This window comes from Scylla paramamosain, chromosome 12 (genome assembly GCF_035594125.1).
Source record: "Scylla paramamosain isolate STU-SP2022 chromosome 12, ASM3559412v1, whole genome shotgun sequence".
In the NCBI taxonomy this organism is placed as follows: domain Eukaryota; kingdom Metazoa; phylum Arthropoda; class Malacostraca; order Decapoda; family Portunidae; genus Scylla; species Scylla paramamosain.
Window position 1 is genome coordinate 12,281,834 of NC_087162.1, and position 15,803 is coordinate 12,297,636.

Below are 15,803 nucleotides of genomic sequence, written 5' to 3' on the forward strand. Positions count from 1 at the left end.
ATTCCTGCTCTCATACACTTTGTATATAATGGTACCTCAAGCCACAGAGAGAGAGAGAGAGAGAGAGAGAGAGAGAGAGAGAGAGAGAGAGAGAGAGAGAGAGAGAGAGAGAGAACAACAACAACAACAACAACAACAACAACAAAACAACAACAACAAAAATAACAAGAGATAACAAACAACCTAACCCAGCCATCTCTCTCACTTTCACTCTCTCCCTCTCCCTCCCATCCCCTCCCTCTCCCTCTCTCTCTCTCTCTCTCTCTCTCTCTCTCTCTCTCTCTCTCTCTCTCTCTCTCTCTCTCTCTCTCTCTCTCTCTCTCTGTCTCCCATTCCTTAGCTACCAAACCACACCCCTTCTATACACCACATCCTGCGCTTCTTACCCCACTACCCTCTCTCACTCTCACTTTCTCTTTCTCAGTCCCGTCTTAAACTTTATTCGTGTCGCATCTCCACCAGTCAGTCAGCCAGTCAGTCAGCCAGTCAATCAACCAGTCAGCCAGTCAGCCAGTCAACCAGTCAATCAACCAGTCAGCCAGTCAATCAGTAATCCGGTAAGTCAGTCAGTACGCCGGTGAGTGAGTCAGTTGCCCAGTCAGCCAGTCAGATACCCAGTCAGACAGCCAGTCAGTCAGTCAGTCACTCAGTCAACCAGTCAGTCAACCAGCCAGTCAACCAGTCAATCAGTAATCCGGTAAGTCAACCAGTCATCCAGTCAGTAAGCCAGTAAGTCAGTCAGTAAGCCGGTGAGTCAGTCAATTATCCAGTCAGCCAGTCAGGTACCCAGTCAAACAGGCAGTCAGTCAGTCAGAAAGCCGATAAGACAGACAGTTGCCCAGTCAGCTAGTCAGATATCCAGTCAGCCAGCCAATCAGCCATCCATCCATCCATCCATCCATCCAGTCAGTCAGTCAGTCAGTCAGTAAACCAGTAAGACAGTCAGTTGCCCAGTCAGCCAGTCAGATATCCAGTCAGCCAGCTAGCCAGCTAGTCAGTCAGTCAGTTACTCACCCTCCTACCCACTACTACTACTACTACTACTATTACTATCTTTATCATTGTTATTCGTATGTAGAAATATTAGTTTTAATTGGTAGTAGTGGTAAGAGTAATAGTAGTAGTGTTAACACACACACACACACACACACACACACACACACACACACACACACCAGTGTATCAATCAATCTATCTATCTACCTACCTATCTATCTGTCTAGTTAATTGCCTACCTACCTATCTATCTATTTATCAATCTATCTAACCCCTACCCCAACCAACATCCTCCAACACCCCACCCATCACCCCTCCGTTCTGTCGGCAGGTCCACACACTGTAGCGGGCACCAACTGGTACTGCAGGTTGAAGTGTTTGCCAGGTGCAGACCAGGTGTGGTGAGCCACGTGGTGAATTGTGAATTGCATCTGCGTGCACCCCCCTCCTGTATCTCCACCAGCAGCTGTGTGGGCGCCTGTGGGAGAGAGACGTGGATTAGGTGGGTGGATAGATTGTATGTATTGTTACGTTGGGTTTAGTTACGATAGGTCAAGTTAGGTTAGATTAGGTTAGACTGAGTTTTGTGGGCGCCTTGGGATGGCTAGAAAGAAATTAGAAGGGTAGACAGGTAGGTTTGGTTAGGTTTGGTTAGAGATAGATGGCTAGATAAATAGGCTAGGTTAGGTTAGGTTAGGATAGGGACAGATGGGTAGATGGATAGATCATTCAATATTCACGTGTTGTTATGTTGTAGTGTTGTGTCTTAATATATCACAGGAAAATAATAATTGTTCTCTCTCTTTCTCCTTTCAGATACACACACACACACACACACACACACACACACACACACACATAAGCACGCACGCAAGCACGCACGCAAAGTGATAGTTATTTCGTGATTATTTCGTGATTTAGTGTGGAAGGAGTATTGCATGTTCTACTACTATTTCTACTACAACTATTACTGCTACTACCGTGAAAAGTAAGTACCCTCATTGTTGTTGTTGTTGTTACTACTCTTCTTCCTCTTCTTCTATAAACGTGAGTGTGTGTGTGTGTGTGTGTGTGTGTGTGTGTGTTTCCATCTTGCCACACTTAAATAACTTGCACAACAGAAAAACTACTTTGAAAATTACCTTCCATCTCAATTTTCAACCGTTTTCTGAAAACATGTCATTGTGGAGGAGGAGGAGGAGGAAGAGGAGAAGAGAAAAACATAAACAAATAACACAGTAATATTATTATTATTATTATTATTATTAGTAGTAGTAGTAGTAGTAGTAGCAGTAGTTTCGACCACGTATACTACACTTACGCAGATAAATGCAAAATAAACAAAACGACAAATAAATTGGATAGATAGATAGATAGACAAATAATCACACACAAACACAGATAAACACCTAGAAACACAAGGTAAACAAAACTATGGATAAACACACACACACACACACACACACACACACACACACACACACACACACACACACACACACACAAAAGTAATCACACAGGTAAACTCTTGCATTAGGGAGGTGAACAGAATAGAATAATGCTAAGAGAAAGTAGAATGTCTTGTACAGTGAGGTGAGATGGATAGATAGATAGACAATTAGATAGATAGATAGACAAATAAACACACAGGTAAACACAACAAACAGACACGTGTAAACTCACCTGCCGGTCAGATAGATAGAAAAATAGACAGACAAACAGACAGACAGACAGACAGACAGACAGACAGACAGACAGACAGACAGATAGATAGAAAGATAAATATACAGGTAAACTCAGACAGACACGTGTAAACTCAGCTGTCAGTCTCCACACACACACACACACACACACACACACACATACACACACACACACACACCCAATGAAAGTCCTCGAGCTGGCGTGGCCGAACAAGTCGTCAACCTCTTGTACCATCACGTGACCCTGGAGCTTTCACCTGCACCCCCACCCCTCCACCGCCTCGCCCCTACACCAGGTACCTCATTTGGCGAGGAGGGAGGGAGGGGCGTGGTTGCTGGTTCTCTCTTTGATCTGCTGGGAGATGTTGTGGAAGTGGAGGAGGAGAGTGGTAGGAAGATATTGGGGATAGTAGAAGTAAGGGGAGGAAGAAAAGGAGGAGGAGGAGGAGGAAAATAAGGAGAAGGGGGGCTGCACCACACCTCCACTATTTTTCAAAGGTTCTAGTTGAAGTTACAAGCGGGTTTTTAAAGGTGTTTTTACAGTTGTAGTGACAGATCAACTAGATTTGTACATTATTACGAGGAGAAACACTGTCAAGAATCCTGGTGGTCATCTCTGTGGCTCTGGAAAACAGTCGTGGTGAGAGAGCAAAGCGTTTTAGAATACTGGTCTGGTCTGATCTCTCATTTAAATATACCAGCTGACTTGACTCACGACTACACCACATTGTTTATCTTGCATTTATCTTGCATACAGGGGCAGGACATGGATGTTATGTCAGCATGGATGTTATGTCACTGTCGAAGTTACCATCAAAACATTGATGAAATGCAGGGATGAAAAAAACTTTTCATTACTCTGGAAAAAAAAGAAAAAAAGCACAGACAACTGCAGAAAAATTAACCAGTTTACATCAGATGTGCAACCTGAGACAATGTCACTCCACAGGAAAAAAAAAAAAAAAAAAGCCGTCAAGGAGGCTACTGTCCTTAACAGGGGAGAGCCAGGTAAGTGAAGACAAATTGTCAGACGAACAGAAAGCAAGAAGTGAAATTTATTATGATGCACTTGACAGGGTTGTAACTGAGATGCAAGAAAGATTTAATAGTAGGAGCTCAACTGTCCTTACATCTTTGACAAAAATGTTGATGGGAGATGCAGTGATGACAACTACAAGGTTGTAGATGATTTCTACATTCAAGGAAGAGGATAGTTTAAAGACTGAATAAAATATTTATCAAAACCTTGCAACTGATTGTCGGCCTAAAAATGCAAGTGAAATCGTGAAGTTCTTAGTTTCAAATTCTTTGTGTTCCACTTTGTCCCACTTGTCAACAGCAGCCAAGACACGAGCCACCACCCCAGCAACAGCAACATCATGCTCACCAGAGAGATCGTTCTCATGTCTGCGAAGACTTAAGTCATACCTGCGATCAACAATAGGACAGGAAAGACTATCTAGCCTAGCAATACTGAATATTGACAGGAATTTTGTGAACAAGCTCAACACAGAATCCATAATTGATATTTTTGGTAGACGTCATGGTAGAGATAAAAACTCATTCTGAGGTTCATCTTGATATCAATGTGCAATTACATGTTTTCTTTTTATATTGCTTTATATTGCTTTTTTATAGAATGTTCAGCTGCAATAAAAATACAAAATAAAATAAACACAAAAAAAATATTTATTTATTTATATTAGGTATATGGGTAAAATTCGGGCAAAAGGTATCTCGCGCCCTCTCTGAAAGAACTGGACCTCCTACGCGGCATAAGGGAATGATTAGAACCACAAAATGATGGTGGAGTGTGCGACAAGGGCAGACTGCATTAATTAGATCTGGAGATTATGAGATTATATCACCCTTAAGGAGAGTTAAAACACCACGTACAAATTAACATTATTACAATAATCCAACTTAACCTACAAACATTACATTGCTCATAAATCAAAACTTATCACCATCCTGCCTACTGGACGTAAGCCTTGACTGGCAGACGTCCATTATAAATCCCTATCAAAAGACACACAACACCAACCTCAACCTGGACGACCCCACAGTCAGCACAGCATGAGCAACAAGGAGAGAGAGCCCCTATCAGGCACACCAACTCACTTTATATGCGGGCGTCTCCAATCTAACGGGAACACCAGTTCCAAACTATAACACACTTAAACTACCTAATAATTACGCACGTGGCGTGGTAGGGAACAACACATTTTATATATATATATATATATATATATATATATATATATATATATATATATATATATATATATATATATATATATATATATATATATATATATATATATATATATATTTATTTTTTTTTTATTACAATTCCATTTAATAGTCTTGTCCTAAATTCTTACAGAGTAAAAAAAAAATGCAAAGTTTTATTTACAAATCCAAAAAGAGAAAACAGATATTTATATTCATGATAATTTCTTTAGGCTCTTCTAAATAATTTTCTGTGATCGTTATTTGAATGATATTATCTTCTGTTTTGATTTAATTTTCTTTATTATTTGTCCCATGACATAAGTTGACAACGTCACTAAATATGTCACGCATATGAGCTGAAAGCATAATAGCAAACACTCCTTGCTGGGTTCATCCCACATGTGAATTGTTACTGGCAATACTTTTCATCACACAAGGCAAAACACACATGCAGTTGATAAACATTTAATGTGACACGTTTCTAAGAGACATAATCCATGTGACCAAGAGGAAGCCAATGCCAGTCCTTGCACCTCGTGTGCACAAGCTCCTTACGTCATCTTTCATACCCGAGGGCAGACTGTGCATCACTTAAACCATACATTTAACACATTCTTTCTTTCAAATATGCTGCTAAATAAATTTTCTAACCAAAAGAAAAAGTAATAATATATATATATATATATATATATATATATATATATATATATATATATATATATATATATATATATATATATATATATATATATATATATATATATATATATATATATATATATATATATATATATATATATATATATATATATATATATATATATATATATATATATATATATATATATATATATATATCAACAGGTGAAAGTATTATTTTCTTAATGTCATAAAAAGATAAGAACTACAAATAAAAGAAAGGAAGTGCTTTAATAAATGAGAGAGGAAAGAGACAAGCCATTATAGTGATCCAAAGGTACAGAAGCACCACACACTACATGCATTCACTTTTCCCTAAAAATCACTTGATCACAAATAGCAGTAATTGACATGAAAGGAGCAACATGGTGCATGATGGTTGATATACCGTGTTCAAGGCAGAGTAACAGTAACAACCTCCCAGTAACACAGTGAAGCCAAGCCTATAAAGCTGTGCCACACGCCGCACTACACACACACCTGCAAAGCTTGATCGACCCTAGAGCCGCTAAGCCATACGTACCAGTGCAACGAACTGAAAACATATGAACCTTTATTTTTGTAGACGTGGAATACCTGAGCAAAGAGAAGAGTTTGGAGAGGTAGAGGTGGAGGCTCTTGTACTGTGCTCGCCCCTTCAGGGGATGCTCCTGGAAACAGCAAGTCATTTCAAAGATTGATAGATTAACTTTTCTTTGATTAATGAAATAGGCAAACTCTATCCAAACAGTCCAGCAGTTTATGCGCTTACAGTAAACACAGACTGCTCGCTGTGGCAATAAGCTTGCAATGGAATGCCTCATGTCTTACCACTACTCGGGCAGCTGGACGCACCCACATCTCTGAAATGCCTTCATCATTCATGTGCCTTTTTTTTTTTTTTTTTTGTCAGTTTTAGAGTAAGATTTTTTTTTATATTATTTATTTATTTATTTTATTTTATTTTATTTATTTTATTTATTATTTTTTTGCATGAACTTAAGTAAAAACTTTGATAAAAATCTCTTGAAATGATATTCCCCAGTGTTTACATTACACTTCAAAAGAGTGTTCCTGAGGCTTTTCAGAAGATAAGGAGAATGAGAAAATAAATATATTTTCTCACCACTGACCTGAGAGGGATTTTCTGGCATCATCCTTAGACTCTCAAGCAGGGAAAAGTTCACACCTTGCTTACAATGGTAATCACTCACATTCCCTTTCTTGAATATTCATGACAGATGTTTCACCTACCTGTTCATGTATACGTGTACCACCTCACAAGAAAAGAGCTTTGAAGCACACTGATAAAACAGCGAGCACACTGGGGTTGATGCCATGATTATGTTGGCAGCGACTGGTGGTCAACGCCTCAGGAGCAAAGCCAGCAGCGTTCATGCCAGCCGCCACCTTACACCACAGCTGCCCACATTCAGGCCCACCTTGAGCAGGATATCTTCATCATGCATCAATTCGGAGGTGCTAACCCCTCAGTAAGAGGTAATGCGGGAGTTCGAAACTTGTCAATTTGTTGAGCATGCTGTAAGAATCATATACATTACTCACTGTGTAAAATGTACTCCTTGAACTGTCCTTACAAAAAACTCCTTTATCAGAGTAGGCTGTACTGCCTTAGTCCCATTCCTACACAACTGTCAGAATGTGTATTGATTTATCCTCAATTTTCACAAAATTAGAGTATAAAATAAATCAACAACGAATCGATACATAATGTTAAGAAGAGAGGAACATTGACTGAGAAACATATTCTTTGACAAGTGTAAGGAAGAACACAAATTCTTGTAGAGGCTCACAAATGGAACGATAACACGTAAAGAAAGCATAACTAGATTTTTTAAATAATCCAGAAATACATAATCACTTTAATGAGAATTCCCAAAAGGACCTTCCAGATAGTACTTCAGAGCGTATAAAAAGAAAAAAAAACTGCAATGAGAGAAATAAGACGGACGAGGAAGATCAAAGTCTGACGAAACATGGCAATAAAGGGAGAAAGGATTGTGAAATTCCCTTTGTAAAATAATGTCGTCAATTTATGACATGTACAATCATGTTACAGACCACATGCACTAATTACACAAAGAGTTGAGTAACTATGAATTGTAAATATTGATATCACAAAAAAAAAAAGGCATGATTTGGAATAAAAAGTAATGTCTGTCTAGCCCTTTATCCAGGAGCGCACGAACGACTTTGTGTTCAATACGCCGTGGCGAACACACTGAAGCATGTTTGAACGACTGTGTCTTGCTTGAGCCACAGAGTCTCCGGTGTGTATAGGCACACGCCACTGTGGCACATCAGTGCCCGTCGAGGCCTCAGTTCCAGCATGGATTCTGAGGAGGAAGCAGCTGCATTACTGCTTCTGTGGCGCCGTCGTCGTCGTCGTCGTGAAAGACAAAAATGGATGCACCCAATAACTTCACCGAGGCTGACTGATGGACAGTTTTACACCATAATGGGTGATCTGAGAGCAGACAATGCAAAATTATTCAGCTACTTCAGGATGTCTCAAGAAAGTTTTAATGAGCTCCTTGGCTTACTTGGTCCCTACATGCAGAAAGCCAATACAAACATGAGGCGGAACATTCCAGCTGAGGAACGACTTGCCTTAACTTGCTGTCACGTGTCCGTCGCTCAGCCAGTCATTCGTGTGCGCGAGTCCTCGACACAAAGTCGCGCCACGCTGTGGCGGGGATGAACGACAGCTCGCCACAGTCGCTTGCCACAGACGCTGGTGTGCGCGGGACAGCTTCTAAACAATGGAGAGCCACATCCCCGCCACGACGTGGCGCCACAGAGTCGCTCGTGTGCTACCTATCTGTGCACGGCAGTGGGTCCCACATTGTGCCTCCCCTTGCTCACTACTGTGCACGGTGCCACCTTTTCTCCGAGCAAGGAAGTTTTCAAAGCTTCCACATGCGCAGGTACTGTACTGTCATAACATTCAGCAATACGAAAGATCACGTTTGCTTTGTTTAATAACATGGTAATCAAACAGACACGCTTTGCTGATGAACGCATACTGTAGCCTACCTGGTACCAGACACGACGCTCCATGTACTGAATGTTCTCCACGTTCTTCCCTCAGCTGTTGCTGCAATACGACAAACTGTACAAACAACAAACTGGTCCTGAAGGTCTTAATTCCTGCATCTATCCACTCGACGCAACCTTCCAGGCATTGTCTTCAGTCACACTCAACTCTTCCTGTCTCCCACACTGAACATACTTGGAAAGTCCTCTACTAAAAACCTCGACTGAAAATTTCATATATATGCTCTCGTTGCACAAGACTTTATACCTCTTTTCCCCTTCATTCTGGCCATCTTTCTAAGACAAGAGTAAACATTATCCTCACTCTTTCATTCTTTTCAGTGGTAAGCTCTGAAACTCTCTTCCTATCGTTGTTTTTCGTCTTTCCTGCTTGAAAAAGAGGAGTATCAAGACACTTCAGAGGTTAACTGGCCATCACTCGAACATAAGAACATAAGAAAACATAAGAAAAGTTGCTCAAAATGGAAAATGAGTTCTTCAGCAAAACTGCATCAAGACTAATTTAAGACGCTTCTTTATGTTAGGAAGGGACTTTGGCCTAGGGCAGTGAAAAAAAAAACTGTAAAGGAAACTCCCACTTAAGGAGCTAGTCCATAAAAAGTGTGGTCATGTTTCCAAAATTTGAGAATGAGTTTCTTGAAACAGTTCAAGTCAAAGGCATGAGGAAATGCAAAAGCAGGCAGAAAGTTCTACAGTTTACCAGTACAAGGGATGAAAGGCTGAAAATACTGGTTGACTCTTGCATTAGGGAGGTGGACATAAGAAGATCACCCCCGACCTGCCCAGCACCGCCGAGCCCCATCAAGCCCCTCCGACCCCCGCCGCGTCCCGCCACGGCTAAGGTAACCATTTTCCGTCACATATTTAGCGTAATTTCGAGTGTTTTGCAGGTGTTTCCAGGTGATTTAAAGGCTCGCTGTTCAGATGTAGGTGGAAGAGGTGGAGGTGGAGGGGAAAGGATCGGCGACATACACACACACACACACACACACACACACACACACACATTAAGTGGGAGTTTAAGAGTTAAAGCCTAATTATACAGTTCTATGACTTGTCTCTGATCTGCGACACACACACACACACACACACACACACACACACACACAATAAGGGCAGTTAAGCTTGTGAAAGTGTAATGTTAACACCACACCACCACACCATATCATACCACAACACACCACACCACACTACACCACACGGCACCACCACACATCACACAACCACCAAATACCACACACCACACCACACCACACATTACAACACCACATCACCAAAACCACCACCACCACCACCACACAACATACCATACCACACCACACCACACCTCAGCACACCACACCACCACACCACGGTATCCTTGTTGCCTCGACCTACCCAGCATCGGCGAGCCCCGCCAAGTCCCTGCGACTCCCGCCCCGTCACCCCGCGGCTTGGGTAACCATTTCCCGTCACATTTTTAGCACCATTTCGAGTGTTTTGCAGGTGTTTCCAGGTGATTTAAAGACTCGTTGTGTAGGAATAGATGAAGGAGGTGGAGGTGGAGGGGACAAGAGTAGAGTAAGACGGAGGGGAGAGGAGGAAAACGTAGGGAAGATTGGTGGAAAAAATAAATAAATAAAACTACTTCGGCTCTGTACCACGATTTTTTTTTTCTTTTATTAGTGAAGTTTGCATTCTTTTGATATTTAATTTGTTGACAAAAAAGTAAACCAAGTCATAATATGTAATAAAATGTTGTCTAGCTATGTTTTTCTTTTTCGTCAAAATAACACCTTCGTCATTTTATAATTTTTCTTTTTTTTTTATTAGCACGCCTAGGATTGTTTTGGTATTTGATTAAAGACTTAAAAAATATAATAAACGTGTCCCGGTTAATAATATTCAATAAAATCTAGTCTAACTAGTTGCATTTTCAAATTCAAATTGAGACCGTTGCTCCATTTGAAAAATTATTTTCTTTATACGACGCGGAATTCGTGTTTTCTTTACTTATCCGGAAAGTACAGATTTTTTTTTCAATTCAGAATATGTAATATGATCTAGTGTGGCTGTGTTTTCCATCTCGATATTATAATGTTTTTGTGGCCTCATTCGTAAAATTTAATTATTATTATTATTATTAAAGCTGGAAATGTTTCCATATTCCAAATACTTATTAAAGTATCTATGAAGTCAGAATAGATAGGTCATAACAGTCTAACTCCGTTTTTTTCTAGGCGTCGATTTCAAAATGGATTAACGAATGCAAGATATGACGTCATCAGTGACGTCATCAGGATACTGAGGGCCGGGCCGTCCCTCCTTTCCATTCTCTCTGCGTCAGTGCTCAGTGTGTTAGTTGAAATATATGGCAGGACAGAATACACAGTGCAGTCCAGTCTGGACGTCTTTCTTCTCTAGAGCTTCAAAATTAATTGCCGTAGGTACGCAAAATGAAGGGCCGAGACGAATGTTTTTCCTGCCTCCCTCCCCGCCTGTACATCAATGTTTAGTCAAACTTCCGAGTTTTTCCAAACTCAGACGTGAAGAAAAACCAGAAATAACCAGAAAATTAGATACATAGACTCTCAAAAATGTGAATGATGACACCTATGTTTACTGGGAATTGTTTCCGTGATAACACCGCCTGCCTCTCACGACACCAGGCACTGGAGCAGGGGGAATATTACACGTACTTTGTGTGTGTGTGTGTGTGTGTGTGTGTGTGTGTGTGTGTGTGTCGCCGATCAGAGAGCAGTCACAGAGCTGTGTGTGTGTGTGTGTGTGTGTGTGTGTGTCGCCAATCAGGGAAGAGTCACAGAGCTGTGTGTGTGTGTGTGTGTGTGTGTGTGTGTGTGTGTGTGTGTATGTCGCCGATCAGAGACGAGTCACAGAGCTGTATAGTTGGAGTTTAACCCTGAAACTGCCACTTTTTTGTGTGTGTGTGTGTGTGATTGTAAGCCAATCTACGTGCATAAATCAGAACTTCATGAACTTGTTTGATCGTTTGTCTGTTTGTTTGTGATCCTGTGTGTGTGTGTGTGTGTGTGTGTGTGTATGCATTACTTCAGGTGTTTCTGTGTATGTATATAAGAATGTATGTATGAATGTCTGTATGTATGTATGTGCGATAAGATTAGTGTATGTACTCCTCCGGCTCGCTACTTGATGAAGCAGCCTTCCTGCCCTTATTACTTTAGCTAGGGCGATTTGTCAACTCAAGAGACTCTAATAGGTAAATATCATTGGCCAGAAGCCATCACGTGTCAATTATGCCACACATCCTTTGTTAACCCCACTCCATGTCCGCCTCTCTCTCTCTCTCTCTCTCTCTCTCTCTCTCTCTCTTACTCAAGACGTTATATACAATGTAACACACACACACACACACACACACACACACACAGGATTACGAAAAAAAAACAGACAAACGAACAAACACGTTCATGAAATTCTGATTTATACACACACACACACACACACACACACACACACACACACACACACACACACACACACACACACACACACACACACACACACACACACACACACACACACACACACACACACACACACACACATCAAGTGGCAGTTTAAGGGTTAAAGCCTAACTATACAGTTCTGTGACTCGTCTCTGATCTGCAACACACACACACACACACACACACACACACACACACACACACACACACAGGACAGTTAAGCTTGTGAAAGTGCAGTGTTGACACCACATCACATCACACCACATCACCAAAACCCACCAACACCACAACCACCACACAGCATATCATACCATACCACATAGCACAACACCACACCACACCACACCACCACACCACGATATCCTTGTCGCCCACCGCAGGTATGTAGAGACGTGGCAGGTCACGTGTTTGTTGTACTGTGGAAACTCCATCCGAGAAGATTCTCCAATGGAAATTTTACCTAAAATAGCTCGTTTAACCTGATCTAATTTAACCGAACCAAACCTAATCCAATTTAACCTAGCTTAACCCAGTCTAACCTGATTTGTAATTCATTAGATGAGATTGCTTACTGGGGAAATCTTGTGGGTGGAATGTTTGTAGAAAATATATTCCTAGTGATGGGGAAAGGGAACTTTTTTTTTTTTTCTATGTAGGAAGGGCACTGGCCAAAGGCAACAAAAATCTAATAAAAAAAATGCCCACTGAAATGCCAGTCCCATAAAAGGGTCAAAGCAGTGGTCAAAAATTGATGAATAAGTGTCTTGAAACCTCATGATGTACGGTTTACCATATACTTACGTACCTATTGTGTGTGTGTGTGTGTGTGTGTGTGTGTGTGTGTGTGTGTGTGTGTGTGTGTGTGTGTGAGAGCTGCAGGGTTTTCGCCTGGAAACAACACTACACAGTGGAGTTGGGTCACTTGTTCTCGCCACTCGTGTGTGACCTCTGCGCCAAGCTTCACGACCCCGCCAGCCACTGTCCTCCCAACGCCACCAGCTGGGGTGTAAACACCATGCCGCTAATGTACGTGTATAAACCCTCTCTCTCTCTCTCTCTCTCTCTCTCTCTCTCTCTCTCTCTCTCTCTCTCTCTCTCTCTCTCTCTCTCTCTCTCTCATATTGTGTATATATATATATATATATATATATATATATATATATATATATATATATATATATATATATATATATATATATATATATATATATATATATATATATATATATATATATATATATATATATATATATATATATATATATATATATATATATATATATATATATATATATATATATATATATATATATATATATATATATATATATATATATATATATATATATATATATACAGAGAGAGAGAGAGAGAGAGAGAGAGAGAGAGAGAGAGAGAGAGAGAGAGAGAGAGAGAGAGAGAGAGAGAGAGAGAGAGATTTACCACTTGCATATTATAGACTTGGAGCACACTTGAGCACACACAGACGCACACAGATACCCACACACACACACCTAATAAGCAATAAAGTAACATTTCCTCTTATTTACTTTATCGTGACACGGAGTTAACGCAGAATGAACGTCTCATCACAGAGCCACGGAGACTGACCAGATGATCAATTGCCATTCAGACCAACACCTGTGTGTTTACTTGTCACACTCCACATTTTTATCCCTCAAGAGGGCACATCTACTGCTCCTCAACACACACACACACACACACACACACACACACACACACACAGACACACACATACACACACACACACACACACACACACATACGGTGGCAGATCACGAGTTGCCACTCCTGCCAGACTACAAGGTCGTATTAGTGGGGTTGAGTGTGACGTCACTCTCTCCTGCCCAGTGAAGGAAGTCGTCAAGGACAGTTTGTTCTAGAGTGAGGTGTGGTTCAGCAGTGTTCAACAATGATGGAGTCATCCACGTACTTCCACTTGTGACCTGTGTTCCTAAGAGTGTCATGAATCAGTATGAGGAAACAGAGAGGGCCCACTTTGATAGCCTGGGGAACACCACGTGTCAGGACAAGCAGGGTGATAAGGCAGAGCGATAGCGCACAATTTGGTGGCGGTCACTAAGGAAGTCCGATAGCCGGGAAGTGAGAGGTTACCTGCCTGTATTGATTGTTTGCTGCAGAGTGAATGTGTGGCTAACAATTAAGACCAAAGGTTTTTGTGAAGTCAGTGAAGGAGAGAGTCACCCTCTATCTTCCTCTGTTCAGTTGGTAAACACAGTCCAGTAAGCCGATCAGGCAGTGAGCGATAGAGGAGGATCTGACGCTGCCAGACTGCTGTGGGTCTAGATGGAAGGTTACGACATCATGAGCCTTCTTGAACACAGAGCCTTCACAGATGAGGCTGGGGATGACTGGTTGATTGACTTTTTATTTATTGCGCCGCAGCATCGTGATCATATGGCGCTGTTGCAGAACGTTCCAGGCAGCAAAGATGGCAAGTTAAAAATTAAAATATTGATACTAAAAACAAAAGACTGCACTGGACTGTCTCCGGACGGTCACATGCACGCGTCTCACTCACGCATGGTTACCTTGTGTCCAGGGAACACGTCTCGAAGGCCTGGGTCGGCCGCCCCTCGTGGACCAGATGAACTTTTAACTGTACCTATAAGAATATTACAAAAATGAAATGGCTCCAGAGGCCAAGGAAAACCACCTACTGGGACTACGAGGGGAGCGAGCGCTGGCAGCCGCGAACGGGTACCTCGTCCCCATGGGGGCTACTCATTTGAAAAGTGGCTTCTCATTTTTTTTTTTTCTTTATGTAGGAAGGACACTGGCCAAGGGCAACAAAAATCTAATAAAAAAAAATGCCCACTGAAATGCCAGTCCCATAAAAGGGTCAAAGCAGTGGTCAAAAATCGGTGGATAAGTGTCTTGAAACCTCCCTCTTGAAGGAATTCAACTCATAGGAAGGTGGAAATACAGAAGCAGGCAGGCAGTTCCAGAGTTTACCAGAGAAAGGGAAGAATGATTGAGAATACTGGTTAACTCTTGCGTTAGAGAGGTGGACAGAATAGGGGTGAGAGAAAGAAGAAAGTCTCGTGCAGCGAGGCCGCGGAAGGAGGGGAGGCATGCAGTTAGCAAGATCAGAAGAGCAGTTAGCATGAAAATAGCGGTAGAAGACAGCTAGATATGCAACATTGCGGCGGTGAGAGAGAGGCTGAAGACAGTCAGTTAGAGGAGAGGAGTTGATGAGACGAAAAGCTTTTGATTCCACCCTGTCTAGAAGAGCAGTATGAGTGGAACCCCCCCCCAGACATGTGAAGCATACTCCATACATGGACGGATAAGGCCCTTGTACAGAGTTAGCAGCTGGGGGGTGAGAAAAACTAGTGGAGACGTCTCAGAACACCTAACTTCATAGAAGCTGTTTTAGCTAGAGATGAGATGTGAAGTTTCCAGTTCAGATTATAAGTAAAGGACAGACCAAGGATGTTCAGTGTAGAAGAGAGGGACAGTTGAGTGTCATTGAAGAAGAGGGGATAGTTGTCTGGAAGGTTGTGTCGAGTTGATAGATGGAGGAATTGAGTTTTTGAGGCATTGAACAATACCAAGTTTGCTCTGCCCCAGTCAGAAATTTTAGAAAGATCAGAAGTCAGGC

At 41.5% G+C, this 15,803-nt stretch overlaps 2 protein-coding genes and 1 long non-coding RNA gene across 4 annotated transcripts in view; 2 read left to right on the plus strand and 1 right to left on the minus strand.

Annotated features, from left to right (window-relative positions):
- Window positions 1-15,803, plus strand: part of LOC135105682 (uncharacterized) — a 94,003-nt gene that overhangs the window by 48,891 nt on the left and 29,309 nt on the right. For both annotated transcript variants that reach the window (XM_064014067.1, XM_064014068.1), the window contains exon 2: window positions 1,328-2,995. The gene's annotated coding sequence lies outside the window, so the exon portion shown is untranslated. The remainder of the gene's footprint in view (window positions 1-1,327; window positions 2,996-15,803) is intronic.
- On the minus strand, window positions 1,347-9,785 carry LOC135105683 (uncharacterized). The gene is made up of 3 exons (XR_010270964.1): window positions 6,867-9,785; window positions 6,210-6,283; window positions 1,347-1,474 (listed from the first exon to the last, which is right to left on the minus strand). It is a non-coding gene; the product is annotated as an uncharacterized LOC135105683 (long non-coding RNA).
- On the plus strand, window positions 9,829-14,236 carry LOC135105394 (histidine-rich glycoprotein-like). The gene is made up of 3 exons (XM_064013528.1): window positions 9,829-10,044; window positions 12,459-12,537; window positions 14,079-14,236. Exons 1-3 carry the CDS (start codon window positions 9,829-9,831, stop codon window positions 14,234-14,236), a joined length of 453 nt encoding a protein of 150 aa, XP_063869598.1.